The following is a 22,019-nucleotide window of genomic DNA, read 5'->3' as shown; positions in this document are numbered from 1 at the left end:
TTGGGAACCGAAGGGTCGCCTGTTCAAGTCCCCGTCCGGACCAAAATATGGAGCGTGAACTGGTGGCTGGAGAGGGGCCAGTTCACCTCCTGGGCACTGCCGAGGTGAGCAAGGCACCGAACCCCCCAACCGCTCGGGGCGCCTCACCAAGGGCAGCCCCCTCACTCTGACATCTCTCCACTTTGTGCATGTATAGGTCCTATTTGTGCATGTGTGTGTCTTTCGGACCTGTGTGTAATTGACAAGCAAGAGTGAAAACGTTGAATTTCTCCTCAGGGGGATTAATAAAGTAAATAAACTTAAACTTAATGACTGCCTCCTCAGCTGAGCTGTAACGTTAGCTAGCTCAGTGATGCTATGTCAGTTAGCAGTAGATGCACGCTTCCTTCTGCCCTGTAATACGGTCAATGGGTAAAATGTAGTAGAAAGAAAATAGTTCCAACATGAAACTGCTCACAACAAGGTCTGTGGATTATCTTGAAAAGCTGTGTCATGATTTTTGAAAAGACACACTGATGTTGAGTTTTTCTTTTTTGTCACTTTGAGCACCACAAACCGAGTGTCATCTGTTTCCATTATGTTAGCTGTTAGCCGACAACTGTTTCACTGCACAGATTAAGCATCTACTCAAAGATGAGAGGCTTGTGCGTGTGACAGCATGAGATGTAAACATTAATGGTGTTCTCCTTGACTGAGCTGTAACGTTAGCTAGCTCAGTGGTGCTCGGTGAGCTAGCAGCAGATGCAAGCTTCATTTTGCACGGTGAGCGCCACAAGCCGAGTGCCATCTAGTTCCATTATAGTGGAGAGAAGGCAGATATCTCTACGGCCGATATCTCCAACACTTGGCAACTCACACCAGAATAATCTAGACTGATAGATAGCACTACAGGTAAGAAAAAAAATGTACGTACTTTTGATTTGAGGGTGAACTGTCCCTTTAAATGCAAAAAGAGATTTTACTGAAATGCTACAGTGCACTTATAGATTGAGATGCCTGAACTAGCCTTGTTTGATTATAAATAACACAAACAGGAATTATGATTCCAGTTGGTAATATTCTCTGTGTCTCTCTGTAGGTATTCTTCGCATCGGTGCGTTCGGGAGGTAGCAGCCAAGTTTTCTTCATGACCCTTAACAGAAGCTCCATGATGAACTGGTGATGGCGCCTCCCACTGTCCACTCTGCCTCACTCTCCCACTGGCCTGCCCGGCGACCCACCTTTGCCCACGGCACATCTCACAAATGAACCAGATCGACCGAGAGGCCATAAGTGAACTCTTTTAACACTGGAGAGACTAAAACCGCGTAGAAACAAAAAAAAAACAAAAAAAAAAAAGTTATCGTAGAGAAAAACAACAAAGACCTGTTCTAAATGAAGAGACATGTTACCCTAGATTATTTCGGGTCATGCAGAAGCCATCGTTACTCAACTGACTGGCAAACTGGTGCCACTGACTTTCCAAATATTCTCTTCCTCTGTCTCTGTAACTCTTTTCCCGCTCTGTCTGTGAATTCTCTCCAAATGGACCAGTGCATTCAAGTGTTCGACAGCTGTAGAAATACACTTTACACCCGCCTCCTTCTATCTCTCTTGTCCCCACTCCTTAATCCTCTGCTCCGTCCCTCCTTCCCCGTAGATCTAGTCATCACTTTCTCAATCCTTTGACACCCATGTCCTCCATTTTCCTCACTTCCTATCTGCCATGTGTGGGCTCATTCCCGGCGAACTTAACACCTCAGAGGTCGGAGGGATAGATGAATGAGATTTAATATAAATTCAAATATATACTTGTGAATATGACAGTGCAGTGGGGGCAGCTGCAGGATGACAAATCTACTCTGGGTGTCGGCAGTGAAAGCAGACAGCCTGATTGATTTTCTTTCTCCTCTGTCCCCTCCTCCTCTTCCTCCACTTCCTCCTCTCGTCATCTTTTCAGGCCCTGAGCAAACTGAATTGTGATTTAGTGTTCGATCGCGTCTCGCTGATAGAGATGGAGGCGAGACAATTTGCTGTCATGAACGGGTTGTCACAGTATGCAAAGATGATGTCTGCGTCCCTTTAAAATGAAATCACTGGTCCATCCTTTTTCCTTCTCTTTCCTTCCTCCTGTCACCCCCCACCACCACCATCATCATCATCATCAACATCACTCTCATCTCCCTGTTTTCACTCTTTAAACTCTGAAGGTGCTGCATCAGATATACTGTAATATTAAATGAACAATGAGAGCATCATTCTGTTCATTCTTTTTAGTTCTCTTCTTTTCTTTTTCTGTGACTGAGTCAGTCAGTCTTTGAAGCGTGATGAAATGTACAGCACATCTGTGTCTCTGAAATCAGGAGCGTATGTCGGTGTGTGCGTGAGTGTGTGCATATGTGTGTGTGTGACTTGATGTTGAGTCCCGTTCAAATCAAGGTTGAATCAAAGTGGGACGCTGAAATCAATGGGTGAAAAAAACAGTCAAATAATTCAGTCTTTATGCGTGAACTTTCACCCGGATGCGATCAAAGCAACATTGAGTGTGTTTACATGCAGGTTTATGATAATATCTTAGTCTGAAGTTTATGAGTTGGTGTGTCTGAACGCCGAGCATTTAAAGATAGGCAATATTAGTGGTTGATTTTCTTTTGGAGTGTTTTTCTGTTTCCTTTTAACGCAGTAGTATTTTGGCTCGCCATAAATACAGCCATGCTGCTGTAGGGGAATTTAAAGGGGCTCATCCTGACTACAACCTCAACAGCATACGAGCCGCGATCCCGAATACTGTGCGCATGTGAAAGCACTCACTGACGAAAGCTGTGGTGTTCCTTTTGAATCATGCTCCTCCCTGATTGGTTCGTCTGATTTTTGGCTCTTAACTGTTTGCACAGTGCCTAGCATGATGTAAGCAAAACAAGAATGGAGGCCCAAAAGTTGTCGCTCACAATATAAATGATAATTTTATTGCCTATATGCTTAATTTACACTGGAGGTTTTTTTGTGTGTGTTACTGTCTTAACTTTAACACATTGCTGATTCTTATCTCTTCTAACAGAGATGTACATTAACAAATTTAAAGGGTAAGTTCTGTATTTTTCAATCTGGACCCCTTTTTCCGTATTTTTGTGTCTAAGTGACTAATGGAGACAGCTGTTTTGGAATTTGTCCAGTATTGAGCGAGAGGGCTTCAGCCGCCAGTAGCGAAACAGCTTGCAATGTAATGTGAAGGGGCAATCGTGCACTGTCAATTAACATCCACTAAAAATTCTTGTTTTTGCCACTAAGAGGCTCAAATTTTTATTGTAAGGGTATGACACCATTATGGAAAGTATCCCTACAGAGAGAGATCTTTTTTGTTGAAGAATAAGATCCTTGGGGTGCCCAGTAGCTCAATGGGTAGAGCTGGTGTCCCATATACAAAGGCAATGCCCTACCCGCAGTGGCCACAGGCACGATCCCCCCCCCCCCCCCCATACACAATCTGCCCTGTCCAATAAAGGCATAAAAGCCCCCAAAAAATCTTTTGAAAGAGAGTAAGATCATTTTTGTTTAACCAGAAACACTGGTATCATCAAACCAGACTCCATTTAAAAAGACGCAAGTTCTATCATTGTAAAACACACTTCATTCAGAGGCAAAAGAAGCAAACCTCTTTCCACTGTTCCAACAAGCACCAACTCTGGTTTGGTTGAAATAAACCTTTAATTCACCCAGTTAGATGTTAAAATATGCTGGATCTACACATGCTAAAATCGATCGTTTTTTAAATGCAGTCTGGTGAGTTTACCGATAGTGATTTTGACACTGTTTCTGGTTACACAAAAAGGATGTTACTCTCAACAAAAGGGTCCATCTATTTAGGAATCCTTTCTATACGTTGTCAGACACTTGGAATAACAATCTGAGCCTGTCAGTGGCAAAAAGAAGTAGTTTAAGTGCCGTGAGTGGTTTCATACTGAACCAATCTCAGAAATTGTTCCCATCAGTCACTTGGGTCCAGGTTGAAAAGTACCAAAGTTACACTTTAAGATTTATTCTTTGAAAGGAGTAACTGAATATGATAAAAACCAGTTCTTTCTAAACACAGTTCAATCATTAATACATACTGTATTAAATTTATAACACTGTTTGAGGGTGGACTAGTTCATGCATACTCATCCACATTGGAGAGCACTGTAATGCACATTAGTCTTTTTTCTGGTGAATATACCGTCGGTTTGGGCGGCCATGTTGGCCTATGGTCAGGGGCGCACTGTTAGGAGAATGTGGGAAAAGGGGCCCCCAGTGGCCGTTCATATTGGCACTATAAACCCTCTTAAACCTCCAATAAAGGCACTATACAGTGCACTGCTGCTTTCCCCCCAGAAAACCCGAACTGGGGCCCCACCTAGCTACCGAATGACCTTGATACATTTCTATGCCTGGGGCCCCACAGAGTCTAGCCTATGGTTAATAAACGTAAGGTAGCACAAAAAACAGACTCATTCCCCAATGATGTAATGATCATTCCAATCAAGTTCTTCTCTGTTAACTTATTTTCTAAAAAGATTCAGTTATATTTTCAAAGACTTTTTACACATCCACACAGTAGCCAGCTGTACGTCAGGTTCACCGGTCTCTGTTAGGGAGAGCAAGCTAACGTCTTAGCAATAAAGAGCCGAGCTGAAGAAAACCACTGTCTTCCCAACGTGTGTGTGCACGCATGCATCTGTGTGTATGGTCAACGAGCAAGTGTGACTGGGGCATTATTGCTACGTTTGTCCATCACAGAATCCACTCTTCCCATCGGAAAAGGCTGACGGTCATTACACTGAGGACTCTCCTTTCAAAGACGAAACCACTGTATTCTTTATTCTGTTCATTTTCTTGTTTTTCTTTATTTTGAAAGAGCATTACTAATGTCCTGTTTTGGGATTTATTTGTTTTGTAAAAGAGATGCTGTAAGAGAGAAATAAATGAAACTAGAGCATTATGACGGTGCTGGAGTTGTGAGGTCTTTTTTTATGGATGTGTTTGTGAGAAAGGCTGTACTTTTTTTTTTGCAAGCATGGACGTTTCTATCAGCTGCGACCCTCAGACTTTGTCCGTCCCTCAAGTATATCATTAACAGCAAGTGTGTGTGTGTGTGTGTGTTAGAGAGAGAAAACAGTGTCCAAATGTCAATATTACTATCAAATAATCCCAACTTTGATTAACTTGCCAGTAATTTTGCACACCATTATCAACTGCAACATACAGTTAATCATTGTCAATAATATACCAGCATGGAACACCACACACAACCAGTCTGAAACCAGTATTTTCCAAAAATAGACTCCAGATTATCTCACAGTTATCATTCTTTTTTTCAATAAATAAGACCTCTGCTTCATTTAAGTGTTGAGCTCTTTCAGCATTGGAGATTAATTTGTGCGTGTGCATGCCCGTGTTTGTCATTAGTGAGTGGACACAGCGTGATCGAGCATGCAGCCTCATTGATCATTACCAACCTGGCTGACACTCTGGACCCATCATGGAGTCGGGGAAGGTAAGATAATCTCGGCAAAGTACATTCTTTGCATGTATATCACCAAACGGCAATATATTCTGCGTCTTTGTTCTAAATCATGTCGGCAATATTTGCTAACAGGTGGCTGGTCACCTTATGTTGTTGACATATGAAGACTTAGAGGGGTTACATTTCCCACTTGGATCGAAAGAAACAGTCCTGTATTGATGACTGTGGTCTGTGTTTGCCTTGTCATTTAGGAGACTGTAATGAATTAAATTCTTACGTGTGCTACAACAAGATCAAACATACCTTTAGCACAAGCAAAATGTTTGATTTAGGCATTCTTATGTAAGATCTGTATGTGCGCATTCTTATAATTGTCAGAAATAGCGCATAAAGCCATAATAAATCTATCAATAATGTTGACAAAGGATTTATTCTGCATTTCTAAATGTGATTTTATTTGTGACTGTGTACTTGGCGAGTACAGCTGAGGGACTCATGCTCTTGCTTGTGTGCATGTAACATGTTTGTTCATGCATTCGTGTGTGTGTGTGTGTATTCTTATCTAAGTGATTACCTTTCACTCCTGCAGCAGCTAACAGGTACACTGGCCCTGGCTGTGTTCACAGCAGCTCTGGGGTCGATGCAGTACGGCTACAGTCTTGGAGTCATCAACGCACCGCAGAAGGTAGGCTCTACTTTAACACAGGCTTCAGTCCCTCAGTGGACCATCTAATTGCCTCAGCATACTGATATTTGCATGCAAATCAGCCAATCAGGATGATCTTACTCCACCCTATGGCTACTCGCCCTATAAAACAAGTTCTCTGTATACAGTTTCCTGCAGCAGTAGCGCTAATGTAATACTCTGAGAGACCAAGGAACAGACATACCTTTCCTCAGTGTCTAGAGACACAACTTTCCCCCAAACTTTTTCCCAAGTTTTGTTGCGCAGCCCTCCGAGGATTGTTTCATCTGAAACTTTGCAAGCTGTCTGAAATTCTCTGGCCTGTAAAGAGTAGCACTTTGAGTGCCTCTCCAACAAACACACGTCTTGTGGAGCAGCAGAAGAGTCAGAATGTCTCTGTGCTGCAGGCAAAGTTGGCACAATTTCATTCCTTGCCGAAAGGCAGCACTATGCCCATCACGGATTGCTCTGATGAGGACATTCTCCAGTCTAGTTCTGTTCAGATGGCATTGCACTCTTTTACTGCCCCTGCAGACTAGGTCCTTTCTATACCGTCCAGCATTGTAGATGAAGTCTGCCTTCATTGGCCCCACTGTGGCATATATCTCAGACTGTGTGGAGGAGATTGGAATGGAGGCTCTGGCAGGCAAGAGACATGCTGCCCTCTGTGTTTACAGCAATTTCTGTCACAGAATCAGCCAATTAAAGCTTCGACTTCGACTCTGGGACAGAGACCATACAGCAGATGTAAATGTTAAGTATGAAGCAAATGTCCTAGACCTTGCAGTCACATCTGCCAGTGATATTACCGCTTCTGTTTTTCTTAATAATTCAAAGGCTGTGATCTGGTAAGGTCAAAAGATGACACAACACCTCCATACACATCAATTTGTGGAATGTCTTAATAGAGTGGTGCAGGAATGAGTCCTAAAACCCAGAAATGAGTTAGCATTTTACTACTCCCGTCTTAAAGTCAATGGGTTTTTGAATGAAGCTAACAAACAAAAAAAGTCTTTAATGACAAAAAATATGTCAGTAAATGCCCAACCCATGAGTTTTGAAGCTTTTACGTGTCTTATGTGGGCTTAACAGCCTCGTTGTGGTGGCAACGTTGAAGTCATCCAGCCGTAGTATAGTTCGTTCATAGACTAATGTTAGCTTTAGTTAGTGTCTGGTAATTGCATTAAAGCTTTAAATATCATAAAAGTGGTGTTATTTTGCGAAAAAGATCATGCTGAGCGTAAAGTACATCTAAGTATCGTACATTTTTGTTTGCCACAAATCTTATTTTCTGCAAAACCCCATTAGCTTTTTGACGAAGGAATCAGGGCAAAGCTAGCTTCTGCGTCAGCCTACAAAAAAAGTAATCCCTGCAGCACTTTACCGACCCTTTGTTGAGCCCGTTCCTAGAATGGCCACTGTCCAATCCTTAGTTACCACCCGTAACTAATCTTAAGTGCTAGATTGTAGGCAACTGGACTTGCTTGCGTCTCTTGAAGACGTTTCACCTCTCATCTAAGAGGCTTCTTCAGTTCTAACAGACTGGCGCATAGTCACAGGCTTTAAACCTTGTGTGGATGTGCACTGTAGGTGGGTGATCAGTGGTGCTGAACCATCTACAGTGCAGTCTTGAGATCCCTTCCCAGATGACTTAACACGGGTTACACCTGGACCCGTCTAATCCTAACGACACACATGATGGCCAGGTGTAACCTTAACGACTCTGTAAGGATTCACACTCACACAGGGTGACTCCACACCAGTCCATCAGAACTGAAGAAGCTTCTTTGATGAGAGGTGAAAAGTCTTCAAGAAACTTAAGTAAGTAAGTCCAATTGTCTCAGATATAGGACTTAGGAATACCATGACCTGGATGACTGAGAGCCTTCACCATCAACCATAACTAAGCACAGGAGGCCTGTCAAGCTTTCAGAATAAGAGAAAATACAAAAAGTTTTTCTGAAGCCAAAAACACAAGAGGAGAGATATGAGTGGGAGATCTTACTCGAAATGAATGCCACGCTAAATAATATTAGCTTTTTAGCAAACAAAGATGGTGAAATTATAAGTTACTTATGTTGGTGGTTCAGTGTAAAGCCATGACTGTACCTCTTGATGATACATGTCTGTGCCACAGGTCATTGAAAAGCATTATGGGAGGTCCCTGGGGGTGTGGTCAGAGAGGGCTGCTGTCCTGTCAGAAAACAGCACAGATGAAGAAGGGCTCCCAGAGGCGGGACAACACCCTGACGTGGTCATGTATTGGTCATTGTCGGTGGCTATCTTCTCCATCGGCGGCATGCTATCGTCCTTCCTGGTGGGATTTGTGGGAGACCTGAAAGGGAGGTGAGACAGCAAGGATAAAAATGGAAAATCAAAGTTGAAGTCAAACCAGCATCAGTTTTGAATGACGCCATGGTACTCATGCCTTTATCCATCATCCATCAATCTTTGTACCCCCCTTTCTGTGTCTTTCTGTCTTGCAGGGTAAAGGGCATGCTAATGGTCAATGTTCTGGCTGTAGCTGCCGGACTGCTGATGAGTCTTTGCAAGATGTGGAAACCTCACATCATGGTCATCTCCGGCCGCGCCATCATGGGCTTTTACTGTGGTAGAGTAATGTTTGTGGGTTATAAATTCCTAAATTGCACAGAAATATTGCCTTCCTGTATTGCCATATATCCAGCAGCGAATGTTTGTTTTAAAGGTGTCATGATGTGTGTGTTTCAGGGTTGACATCTGGGTTAGTGCCGATGTATATTGGAGAGATTGCACCCAAGGCTTACAGAGGGGCTCTGGGCACATTACACCAGCTGGCCATTGTTATTGGCATCCTCATCAGCCAGGTGAGGTGCACTCACACACACATATGCTCAGCAGCGTCTTTGCTTGATGACACACTGAGTAAATAACATAAACTGTGTGTGTGTGTGTGTGTGTGTGTGTGTGTATGTGTGTGTGTTTGTGTGTGAACACAGGTAATAGGATTGGACTTTATATTTGGTAACGATGAAATGTGGCCTGTGTTGCTTGGTCTGTCTGGAGCTCCGGCAGTGTTGCAATCCCTTCTGCTGCCTCTGTGCCCAGAGAGCCCACGGTACCTTTACATTGTACTCAACAAGGAGCAGGAGGCTCGAAAAAGTAAGAGTTACACACAGCAACTAAAACACTACCATTCAGAAACATACAGTATAAAAGTACAAGATACTCTAAAGCGTATCGTAGCATAAGAGTTCGGCAATTTTTGTCCACGTTCTTGCAAAGACTTAGATGTTAAGGTCAATACCATTCTTATGTTTGACTGCTACTAGCCTTAATACAAGGCTACGGCCAGCAGCCAGTTAGCTTAGCTCAGATAGATAGATAGATAGATAGACAGACAGACAGACAGATAGATAGATAGATAGCAGCATATAAATGTTTACACATGCACCAACACACACCTGCTCATCACACCATTCTCACAATCACGTACACACACATTCATATCTATATTTTTAAGATATGTGATAAACAGTAAGTAAAAGCAGAGAGCTCCTGGTCGCTGCGACTTCGCACGCCGTCATCTAGATGTAGCTTAGCTTAGCTTAGCACGAAGACTGGAAACAGAAACCCAGCTAGCTTGACTCTGTCCAAAGTTCACAAAATACACTCTCAGCACCTTTAAAGCTCACTAATGAACATGTTGTAAATCATTTATTTAAGCTGAAAAATTTAAACTCACTAAAAATGTGAATTTGCTGTTTACGTGCCAGAATTTTTCTTGGTAGCCAACAAATATTCTGGCCATTACCCCTGTTTTGTTATGTTACAAGGTGTAATGTGTCAGGCTTTTCTCGTCTACTGTTTGTCTTCATAAAGAAAATGAATGCATCAAAATTTGTATCCCACATAATCATGAGCTATTAATTAATTTATAACCCACGTTACTGTGAAAGCTGTAAACGTCTGATGAATGCGCTGACAGGAGTACAGAAGGAAGTAGTATAAAGAGTAATAAGTAGGCAGATTGGTGGATGCTCGTGTTCCGTGTAAAATTAAGTGAACTTTGAGTTATTTTAAGATAAGTCCTCACATCCTACCTAAAATAATGGCACCCAACCATGTTCCCAGCCAGCATTTGTATGTGGGGCCCATGTGGGTAGTAAATGGGCTGAAAACTGGGCCATATATGGGATTGTTCATGAGTTACATATTGGCCCCATGCGAATTGCCCACATGGGTGGGTTTACCTAAGTGGGCCACAGATAAGATTCCCAATGTGGGCCCATACCCACTTGGTACCCAAGTAGCCCTACCATAACCATGTGGAGCCCACTTGGGCTTAAAGCCATCGATGTGGGCAATTGGCATGGGGCCAATATAGAATCCATGGGCAATCCCACATAGGGCCCATTTTTCAACCCATTAACTACCCACATGGGCCCCATATAAAAATGCTGGTTGGGTCTTACGTTGGCTTTCAAAAACAAGAAATGCTACTTAAAATTAGCAAAATTATCTGCCAACAGAACAGGAAAATTTTGACTTGCCACCTGTGGCCAGACAAAAAACAAGTACATATGTCCTGATACAAAGAAAATATTTAACTACTATTCTCTCAATATGTAGCTCAATATGCTTAAATTTAGTACATGCTAGCGCCAACGTCTCAACATAAGGCAATATATTTTAAAACCAGTAAAGCTACTTAAAACAAGTACATTTGTCCTGATACAAAGAATAGATTTAAGAATTATACTCTCAATATGTGGGAATATTTACTTAAATTTAGCATCCAATGCTATTTCAGTATTCTTGGAATGAGGCTAAATAGCCTGGAATTTACAGAGAAAAATACCTTATTATGCCCAGTAATCAGTAATCCTGACTATGATAAATGTCATAGAACTACTACTAGAAATCTGGTTGACCTGCTTAAAGAAGGGTATGTAATTTTACTATCCAAAACCTCACCTATGTAACTTTACTTTCCTAAACCCAACTTAGTAACTTTTCATTAAGTATGTAACACATCGGCCAACCATGATTCTTTTCCGAAACCTAACCTAACCGGCAAGGGCGCTAACTTGTTAGGTGCTAATAGAGACCATTGTATGTGAATTTTCATAAGGTATCATATGAAGCGTTGTATGAGGATACAAGAAAGCAATTGAGTGCATTTCCCATAATGCACTACTATTCCTTTAAGTGCATTTGCTAACAATACTTGCATATTATAAATATGTGAAAGCTGTAGGAGACTTTTACTTGTATGGATGGATGGATCATCTGTACATTATGGTAGTGCTAATTATACTTAAGTGAAGGATCTGAAAACTTCTCCCAACACTGTAAATACATCATTTTTACAGACTCTTGCTCCTTTTTCTCTTTGCTCTGTGTCCTGCTGCAGGTCTGCATCGTCTAAAGGGGGCCTATGATGCAACTCCTGATCTGGAGGAGATGAAGAGAGAGAAAGACGAAGCAGACAAGGAGCCCAGGGTCTCTATCCTGTCTTTGGTAAGTCTGTATATAAGATTGATTTTTGGGGGTTTCGAAATAAAAATTCCCCGAACTTCCAGAACACTTTCATTACACTGTAACTATAACAGTCCTGAAAAATCAACATAAGTCAGGCATCACGTGCCTCCTCAGTGTGGACAGAGACAGTTTCTCAACTTTCCCAATTAATCAGCAGCCAAAGTACACTGATGTTCTCATGTAAAGACTCGATATTAGTTAATGTTAAATCATTAGTTAAATATGTGAGAGAAGCTCAAAGCAGTGCCAGTGCAACTGAGGCAGGATCCAGAGAGATGAGATCTGGAGCACATGCCTGTACGAGTTTTAAATAAGGTGCATCAACTAAAGTGTCGACATCAGAGTAACTCTGATGAAGACATGCTTTGTACCTGTGTAAGCCTGAACCTTATTAAAAGCTCTTACTACTACCATGTGCTCCAGAGCTCATCATTTCCTGTCTAGCGTTTCCTGTATCATAGCCTATCAACCTGAAAGCCTGAATGCAGAGCTGATCTTCTCCCAGGGTACACCCTGGACAGGTCGCCAGACTATCACATGGCTGACACATAGAGACATTCACGTCTACGGCCAATTTAGAGTCACCAATTGACCTGCATGTGTTTGGACTGCTGGAGGAAGCTGGAGTACCCAGAGAAAACCCACACTGACACAGGGAGTACATGCAAACTCTGCAGAAGGCCTAGCCTACCCCAGGATTTGAACCAGGTACCCTCTTGCTGTGAGGCAGCAATGCTAACCACTGCACCACCATGCCACCCTACATTTATAACATTACATTTATTTACCAGATGTAATTAGTAATTCTACTGCAGTCTCAAAGTTTGAAGCATCAAACACATGGTAAGCTGGTGAATTGTGAAGTGTTACAAAAAAGAAAATGTATTTTGATTTAACAGTAAAATACTGCTTTCATATTAATATGTCAGAACTGTAATATTTATCTACGAGTGCTTGACTTAAACCTCCGAAATCTGGAGACTCAAAGTGTTTACAATTGAATAAATATGACATTATTAAATAATCCCATGAATAAACCCAGACAAATTGTGTAACATAACCATGGAATGGAAACTCATCTCACTAATATGAAATGAGATCTTCTTAATAATTTGTTTGGATAGAAAAATAATTGAATCAATGGAAAATACACTCTCTGGCACAATCTACTGTAAGAAGGCTTCAGATGAGTGTTTGGCTCCCACGTGAAACTAAAAGATTACACATTAAAATACTTATTTTATGCACAGAATCAGAAACAGAAGGACAGCACAGAGAGGACTAGAAATGAGCATCAGGTCATAAGTTAAACGATAATGTATGTGCATTTTAATTGTGTTTTTACAAAAGCATTGCGGCGAGTGACAGTATCGTACTCCTCTGTGTTCTCTCCAAGATCCGCTCCTCCGTGTACAGACAGCAGCTGTTTGTCGCCCTCATGATGCACCTCTCCCAACAGTTATCTGGCATCAACGCGGTGAGTGGCAAATTAATTTCAACTCTGCCTTCCTCTGCCTCTCATTCAGTTTGCTGGAGTTACATTTAAATTAAAGTGATCATGATGATACGATAAGACAGGACAATTCTGGCTTCACTGTCAGAGTAGCAGTAACTAGGTTTTTGTTATGTCCATAAAAATATATAGCCTCCCATATACTCTCTGTATTCCAAACACACAAACTGCTCTTTTATATTTGTTTTGTCTTCCAGATCTTTTATTACTCCACGGCTATCTTCACTCGGGCTGGTGTCGGTCAGCCGGTCTACGCCACAATAGGAGTCGGGGTCATCAACACAGTCTTCACTCTGGTGTCTGTGAGTAGCTACATTTGCATGCATGCAGATGCATAACACACACAGACACATGCACACACAGGGCTGTAATCACCTATTTAACATTGGGCCGACCACTGTCAATCAGCACCAACCCTCCTGGGGGGTCTACAGGGAATCCCTCAAGAGAAATTTCTAGAAACTTAACAGCTAATCTAGAGCATTTTGAAACAAAGATCTCAACACAGCGGTTCTCAAAGTTCTCAAACTGTGACTATATTATGACTTTTTTTATGACCTTTTTTATGATATAGTAACCCTTTCCAAAAACTACAGACAGTGATAAGGCCTACATAATAGAGGCAGTACAGTGTGACACTGATTGTACCTACCGACAGCAGTCAAGCTACAGCTTCTGCTGAGGTGCAGCCATTTGTACAAACCACATACAGAACTGCAGCACAGCATAACACAAGAACCAGCATTCATTCATTCATTCATTCATTCATTCATTCATTCATTCATTCATTTTCTGTAACCCCTTATCCTGTTGAGGGTCATGGGGGGGCTGGAGTCTATCCCAAGGTAACAAATTTCTGCCTTACACAATAAACATGACAGGCACATGCTGCACAATTTAATTTACAATAAGAAATATACAGTAAAGAGCTGGAGATTTTTTTTTAGGAAAATGACCACTTGAGCAAACATCAGTCTGAAGAACTACTTAAAATGACAGAAACAATCTTTGGGAAAAATTTATTTAACATACACTTTGAAATTTTTGTGTAGCCCATCTGCTAACATGGAAGGGGCAGGGTTTATAACCTATACTGCAGCCAGCCACCAGAGGGCGGTCAAATTGTTTTGGCTTCACTTTAAGAGAGAGGTTGAGTCATCCATCTGTATTAGTCAGTGTATGATCAGCCCCAATATATATTAAAATTACTGCCTGGGACACACATATGGACGTTAAACCATTAACACACACATGTATTCCCTTATTTCCTCCACACACTAACAGACTCACAAACAGGTAAACACTGTTATGTTCTATGTTCTATGTTCTAGGTTGCTCTGGTGGACAAGGCTGGCAGGCGCACTCTGACTCTGATTGGTCTGGCAGGGATGTGTTGCTGTGCAGTTGCCATGACACTTGGCCTCAGATTCCAGGTTTGTTAAATCATGTGTCACAGCTTTAGTTTGTCAACAACCAGAGCTGAACTCCAATCTATTTTTGTGACTGGCCAGTTTTATTGACGTGGCCTTTAATTGTTTGTTTTGTTCGTCACCACCAGGTAATGACGCACTGAGACAAACTTGTTTAGCAGCGTAGGTCATCCTGTTGTGTTGTTGTCAACATGACATCTGTGTGGCTAGTTTGAGACTGAAACTTCAAAAGTCCACTTGCCAGCTTTTTGTGGAGCTTTCAGCTGCATCTCATGGTCTTCATCAGCAGCTCAGTTTGCTCAGTTGGGTAGAGCTCAGCTGTCACCACAAGCTTTTTGTTTTCCTTAGCAGTTTTTGTGCTCACCCATGTTGGAGACTTCAAGTCTTACATTTTTTGAAGAAAGGAAATCTATGTACACCAATTTCACTCTCACTCTGCCCACCACTTCCTCTCTGTGGATTAATGCATCAAGATCACTGACTAGATATCTGCCAAGTGAGGAGGGAAGTTGGGCAAGTTTATCAAAGCATCCCTGACAGCATCAGCGCCGCAGTGTTCTCAGCATGTATTGATCATATGGGGGGCTGAAAAGTTACACTAGTGTGGCTGTCCTCCTAAACTCCACATATTTGTTAGAAGGGACATTTGTTTCAAACTAAATAACTCACTTTACTGACATGTCTTGACAAATAAAGGTTTGTGAAGAGTAAATATGTTTTTTACCCTTCTGAATTTGACATAAGAATGACCACAAAAAATAGCATTTAAGTCTTGTGTGTGATTTATCTTGGCTTCATATGAGCAGAGGAAATCTCTGCTTGTCGCTAGGCTAATTTATACAATGTAAAATGCCATAGGCGTGTGCTAATAACGTTAGCATGTTGTATTTGTTTGGAAAACGTGTTTAGTATAAGACAGTTGTTTTGTCAGTGAACCTTGTGAGTTGTAATGGAGCCAAATTGTGTAACATTACCTTTGTTAAATGTTGCTGTTGTCCCTGGCTTTATATGAGTAGAGGAGAAGTCTGTTAGCTGCTAGGCTAATTTATACAATGTAAAATGCCATAGGCTTGTGCTAAAAACATTAGCATGTTGTATTTGTGGGAAAAATGTGTTGAACAAAAGAAAAGTGCTTTGTCTGTGAATGCTGCGAGTTATAGTGAAGCAGATTTGTGTACTTGTGTTTAAAATTGTCACTATGAAACCATGTTGAATGTGAGAAACCCCAGAAACCCCACTACACAGACACACCACCGCACAAGTGAAAATGCTCACACACGTATACAAGCAGACACACAAGTATAAATTCTGCTTAAGTGCTGTTTCTCAGGTAGCATTTTATCATGTTAAGTAATCAGAAAACTACCCTGACTGATGAACTTCTCTCTCCAGGATGAATACTCATGGATGAGCTACGTCAGCATGTCAGCAATCTTCCTCTTCGTGAGTTTCTTTGAAATCGGTCCTGGTCCCATTCCATGGTTCATAGTCGCTGAACTGTTCAGCCAAGGACCTCGGCCTGCAGCTATCGCTTTAGCTGGCTGCTGCAACTGGACCAGCAACTTCATCATAGGCATGACCTTTCCATACATACAGGTAGGCAGAGAGGACACACATACTGTATGTACTGTAAACTCAGAAAACCAGACACACTGTCCCTCCTGACTGTCTTTTGTTTTCTTTTTTTCCAGGCTTTGTTGGATTCTTATGTTTTCATCCTGTTTGCTGTTCTACTTTTTGGCTTCACTGCCTTTATTTATTTCCGGGTCCCTGAAACCAAGGGAAAATCTTTTGAGGAGATTGCTGCTGTCTTCCAGAAGGGCCGGAAAAAGTCGGCACAGATCCCCATAGACACTGCGGAACTGCAGCAGCTCAAATCATCCACAGATGCCTAAAGCAACAGCGGTGTAGAGGAAGGAAAAGGTTTAGCATGTTTAAACTTAAAGAGTGGCACGTCTCTCTGGTGCTTTCAGAGTAGGGTAGTCTTCTATCAGGAGAGGCTTTAGAGATTAAGTCCAAACTGTACATGAGCACAAGGAGTAGAGGCAACAAACCTTGCTAAAAAGACGCTTTTGACGCCAGATGTGTCTTCATCAGTCGGGACGTTAGTCTTTTGGACTTGATCTCTGAGGTCCCTCCCGATAGAAGACTGCCCTAATACAGCTATGTATTTGCATGGTCAGTTTGTAAGTGTGTGCAAGGGCATGTCCATTTGTCAGTATTTCAAAAGTCAAGTGTTAAAGGTCCAGTGTGTAGGATTAACGGGGATTTACTGGCAGAAATCGAAGCTAATATAATAATTCTTTAATAACGGTTCAGTTCAATCAAATTCAAGTTCATTTGCCCCCAAAGTGTGGTTCGTTTGGGCAGGTGTGAACTAGGAAATCACACTCAGGTGCGCACCAAAACAACCAGACTGAGACCTTCTTGAAGAGGTGGTCTCGGTCTGGTTACAAACGAACTCATGGTGCGGTTCGTTTGTGGTGAGAGCGTGTTCCGACCTGGATCTGAACCAACTGCAGTCACATGACACATTGTTTGGGTTAAACATGAGCATGTTACAGTCCTGGAGGATTATTAATGTGCACCTCCTCCTGTACTGCCTTAATATGCACATTCAGCACATCCAATGCATCAAAACATTGTTTTCTTTTTGGAGCTGCGCCTCGTTTTCAAACTGTATGGTTTGACTAAAATGAACAACGACAGCAATATAGTCCACGATGAGCAGCGCTAAAATCAACCTGCGTAGTAGATGGACCAGTAAATCAAAAGCTTTGCCTTCCACGACAGTCCGGCACAGCGCTCGCATCACTGCAGAAGCTGCACCAAACCGCCGGTACATCTCACGCTCCATTCTACCCTCACTTGTGAACAACATGGCCTCAGATTTTGAGGTGCTGACTATCATCCCGACAGCTTTACATTTGGCTTTCCCAGTGCATGCTGGAGGTCAAGGTGTGATGAAGCGAACAGAACCACATTCATCTGCAAAAAGCAGAGATGCAATTCTGAGGTTCCCAAACCAAACCCCTTCCTCCCACGGCTGCACCTAAAGATCCTGTCCATGAAAATCACAAACAGGCCAACACCCACCGAGAACATGTTTGACTTAATGTCGAGTATGCGAACGCAAGCCCGATACCCCCTAGTCCCGTAGTACCCCCCACAAGACTTCTGAAGCGACGTGGACGTAAGGCCTCTCCAAGTCCACAAAACACTTGTAGACTTGATGGGCAAACTCCCACAATCCCTCCAGCAGCGTCGCAAGGGTAAAGAGTTGGTCCATTGTTCCACAGCCAGGACAGAATCCGCATTGCCCCTCCTGAATCCGAGGTTCGACAAACCGTCGGTTTGACTGTCTTTACTGCTGTAAGACACTAAATCCCCCTACATCTTACAAACTGGACCTCTGAAGTACATACATCCCTATAGTTTTATAATAATTACTTTGTGACTTAAGGAGAGTGTTTTTTTTTTATTTTTATAATGTAACTATGAGAACTACCTAAAAACCAGCAGTGACTCACAGTATCATGTTTCCGTTATATGGAGTGGTGTTTACATTCAATCAAATGATCTTGCACTGCAGTCATGTGTCTTGATCGTTAAAGCAGGTACAGTCAATACTGGATAACATGACTATATGTTTGTGAAAGGGGATGCTTGCATTGCTGAACCTACAGAGAATTATGACCCGACTCTGCAGTTCTCTTCAGTTTTACTGAGCTTTGTAGCGTCTTGTGTTTAAGTTCACTTCAAATGCTCACATGGCTTCGTTTTTAAAAGGAGAGTACATCTGGGGCCTACATTCATTGGGGGCCCAAAAACACATTTCCTAATGAGTGCTAACATGTCTGTAGGATTTATAAATAGGCCTCTAATGGCTATCATGTTTGTCACTGTTGATCTCACAGCTTGTTTCTGCTGGTTTACCACTTAAAATGCATTTTAAAAGACTAGTACTGTGAAATCCGTGCATCTGAAACTGAGTCAGTGTTTATATTTGCAGAGCTCTTAAGGAAAAGTATTCATCTAATAAAGAGTCTGTTGTGCTGCAGTGATGTTTGGTTACATCTGGATATTACTCATTCATGGAATTACTCCACCATTTTCTGTTTTGAAATGTAATTTTAAGCACCCCTTCACTCAAAAATGTGTTTTGCTCGTCTAACTCCAAATGAAAGTTTGGCCTTCACCGTGTAGAATGATGAAGGTGAAAGCGGGGTCACTTAGGACAGTGGGACAGCAGGTTAGAAAGCAACTTTGCCATTCATCATGCTAATGCTAACCTCAAAGCAGAGACCTTCTTAAGCAGGATTTATACAAGTGCGTCAGCTCTGTGCAGAGCCTATGTTGTTCTGAGCATTTATACTTGTGCGGAGGTGTGTCTGTCTCACTCTGCAGTTACACCTCCAAAACACTAGTTGGCAGCGGAGTTTCTGTGAAGTGCTGTAAACTTTAGTTGATTCCAAACACACACAAAACACAGATTAAACACACATTAAACATGGCTTTATAGCAACAATTTCAAACATAAGTACACAAATCAGCTTCACCATAACTCGCAGCATTCATAGACAAAACATTTGTCTTTTGCTGGACATATTTTCCCCACAAGTACAACATGCTAATGTTTTTAGCACAAGCCTATGGCATTTTACATTGTATAAATTAGCTTAGTGGCTAGCGGACTTTTCCTCTATTCATATGAAGCCAGGGACAACAGCAACATTTAACAAAGGTGATGTTACAAAATTCAGCTCCATTACAACTCACAAGGTTCACCGACAAAACAGCCGTCTTATACTAAACACGTTTTCCAAAAACAACAACATGCTAACGTTATTAGCACACACCTATGGCATTTTACATTGTATAAATTAGCCTAGCGACAAGCAGAGATTTCTTCTACTCATATGAAGCCAGGATAAATCACACACAAGACTTAAATGCTGTTTTTGTAGAGGCTTTACTGTCTTCACTAAATGAAATTAAAGCAAATAAAAGCTTGGTTTCCACTGAGGGAAATGGTTTCAGCTTACAAAAATAGACAGGAGGTCTGTGTTGAAGTGATGCGAGAAACGTTCAAGTTGCAACTTTCAGAACAGAGTGTTTTTATACACGTGGTTCATGTCTGAAGGGGACCTTTAAGAAAACAATAACATATCTTTTTGTCTACCCAAGTAACCGTGCTTTGTTTCAGGGAACCCTCATTTGTTTATAGCCAGCGGCTTTAAGAAGATCCACATTCAGACCAATCAGGAAGAGCACAGAGCAGACAAGTGTGTCATTGACTGTTTAACTGATACCAGAGCACAGTTTCTACAGGTCTGTTTACTCAAAGACACGTCTCTCTAACACAGCCCCCAGCAACGCCCCCAGACAAGTTTAAAACTGATTACAAGCTTGCAGTTGCATTTCCTAGTAAACGCTGCAATTTTGCTCTGAGCTAAACAGTCAGAAGTCACCACACGCCTGGGAACAAAGGAAACTGGCGGTACTTTTGTTCAACCTCAACAGTGAAAACAAAAACCTATTGAAAGAGGTGCAGAAGTTTTCATCGTCATAGTTATCTTATACACATTTTTTATCACAAGTGCCAAAGATAAGCCATAAAGGATCTGTTACATTCACATTTTCTGTCTTTCTATTGCAGTTATCACACCAGTTTTGTGCTCTAGTGGTAAATATAAAAGGAAAAACTGGACTTCTGTTCATGTCTTAAAGGGGAAAAAAAGCATATTTCTTACTCTTTAGGGTCAAATGAAAGAATGAATTTTAACCCATGAATGTAGGCAATCATCTTAAACCGCATTTTGACGATCGGCAAATGGATGGAAGAAGATCCTCTTAAGTTAAAGTAGTCACTGGGCTAAGGGAGCTACTTTGAAAGCATACTTTCACACTGGAAGAAGTTGAACAACATCAAAACTATCTCCGGGAGAAATCTAGTTTGGTTAACTAAAAATACTTCGAAAACTTAGTTCAAACGACTATGTAAGAAAATGAAAAGATGATGTTTACAATGTACATGTGACACAAAAAGTTACATACTGCAAAAAAAGCCACTCAACTGAATTTATTGTAAAAGGTGTTCACTTGTTCACAGGTCATCTGTAAACTAAATAAATAAAATATCCCACAGTTCATGTGAAAGTGCAGGAATGTCAGCTTTGGTTTTGTAAACAACGTCCATCAGTCAGACACCGGCCTTCAGGGTTACTCAGTAAGCCAGGTATCTTCTAAAACAGCATGCAACAACTTCTCTGATCAATAATCAATATTTATGACTAACTGTGATCAAATGGGGTTCAATTACAATAGTGGAGCAGTGGTAGAATAAAAATAATAAATCATTCCTTTCTTTTTATGGCCCCAAATTGTTTGCAGTTTGAGTAGTTAACCACATAAAAACAGACCAAACAAACAAACAGCTAAGGGACTGTTCTTTATCTATGAGGAGGGAGGTGGTGGTGCAACAAGAAAACACACCTTCCAAACCAAAGGCATGTTTTCTTTATTACGCCATTTACTACAGTAAGAAACTGTAAAAAACAGAAATTATCGTTGGATTTTCAAATTTCCCATGGTTCTTGGACACATCATATGCAACAAATGCTCGTTAGATAATGAAATGTACCCAAATCTGAGCTTAAACAAGTGGTGTTTAATCAAAATCACTTTATTTTGCATCTCATTTGAAAATTTGTTAGAAAATAAACCGTTAACTAACAGGAAAGACAAGAGTAAAATACCAAGGCTTTTTTTTTTAACTCCAGGTTATAATTGTTAACTTTCAAACATCAAAGGGTAAGTTTTAAAAATCTAACAGTGAATTTACGGTGGAGGGAGGGTCATGCGTTTTCAGCCAGTCACTCGGGGAGGCTCAAGGAAAAATATTTGTGGGCTCAGGGAGGGTAAAAAGAAAACAAAAAGTAAAAGCAAAGCCACATGTGGCCACCCCCACCCCCTTCCTCTGATAAGTAAAGAACAGTCCCTAATTTAGCCACTTGAATCACTGCACATATGAATGTAGTTCATAGTAGTTGTAGTTTCAGTGTAGATGCAGCAGCTTTTCTGTATACAACATCCCCATAATCCAAAATACAGATTCTACAATTCTATTATCTATGTACAAAAGGAAAACAGTTCTTATTTCTTTACAGACAGCCACTGTAAGTAAATGTACTTAGTTACTTTCCACCATTTATTTATTTTTCCCATTTTGTTCACTGGATTTTCAAGTAGAACTACATTTAAAGGATCATTGCACTTGTAAATTGTTTGGCAAAACTGTAAAAATACATTAGCAGCAACTATACAACATGTATGTATGTATGTATGTATGTATGTATATAAACTATATTTGTACACACATGATAAATA

At 41.3% G+C, this 22,019-nt stretch overlaps 2 protein-coding genes across 21 annotated transcripts in view; both read left to right on the top strand.

The window, feature by feature from the left end:
• The window catches only part of tnika (TRAF2 and NCK interacting kinase a), a 112,753-nt gene extending 107,799 nt beyond the window's left edge, over nucleotides 1–4,954 (top strand). For all 20 annotated transcript variants that reach the window (XM_050061072.1, XM_050061071.1, XM_050061065.1 and 17 more), the window contains one exon: nucleotides 1,079–4,954. In XM_050061072.1, the coding sequence (XP_049917029.1) occupies nucleotides 1,079–1,162 (84 nt within the window). In that variant the 3' untranslated portion in view covers nucleotides 1,163–4,954. The remainder of the gene's footprint in view (nucleotides 1–1,078) is intronic.
• Nucleotides 4,955–5,215: 261 nt separating this feature from the next.
• Nucleotides 5,216–18,694, top strand: slc2a2 (solute carrier family 2 member 2). The gene is made up of 12 exons (XM_050061087.1): nucleotides 5,216–5,509; nucleotides 6,069–6,164; nucleotides 8,302–8,510; nucleotides 8,651–8,775; nucleotides 8,895–9,010; nucleotides 9,143–9,305; nucleotides 11,560–11,666; nucleotides 13,084–13,164; nucleotides 13,398–13,502; nucleotides 14,532–14,633; nucleotides 16,023–16,226; nucleotides 16,322–18,694. The coding sequence occupies exons 1-12, from the start codon at nucleotides 5,495–5,497 to the stop codon at nucleotides 16,523–16,525; spliced, it is 1,527 nt and encodes a 508-aa protein (XP_049917044.1). The 5' UTR covers nucleotides 5,216–5,494; the 3' UTR covers nucleotides 16,526–18,694.
• Nucleotides 18,695–22,019: the final 3,325 nt, after the last annotated feature.

This window comes from Epinephelus moara, chromosome 14 (genome assembly GCF_006386435.1).
Source record: "Epinephelus moara isolate mb chromosome 14, YSFRI_EMoa_1.0, whole genome shotgun sequence".
Classification (NCBI taxonomy): Eukaryota; Metazoa; Chordata; class Actinopteri; order Perciformes; family Serranidae; genus Epinephelus; species Epinephelus moara.
Note: the sequence above shows the minus strand (reverse complement) of the source record. Positions and strands in the feature narration are given on the sequence as shown.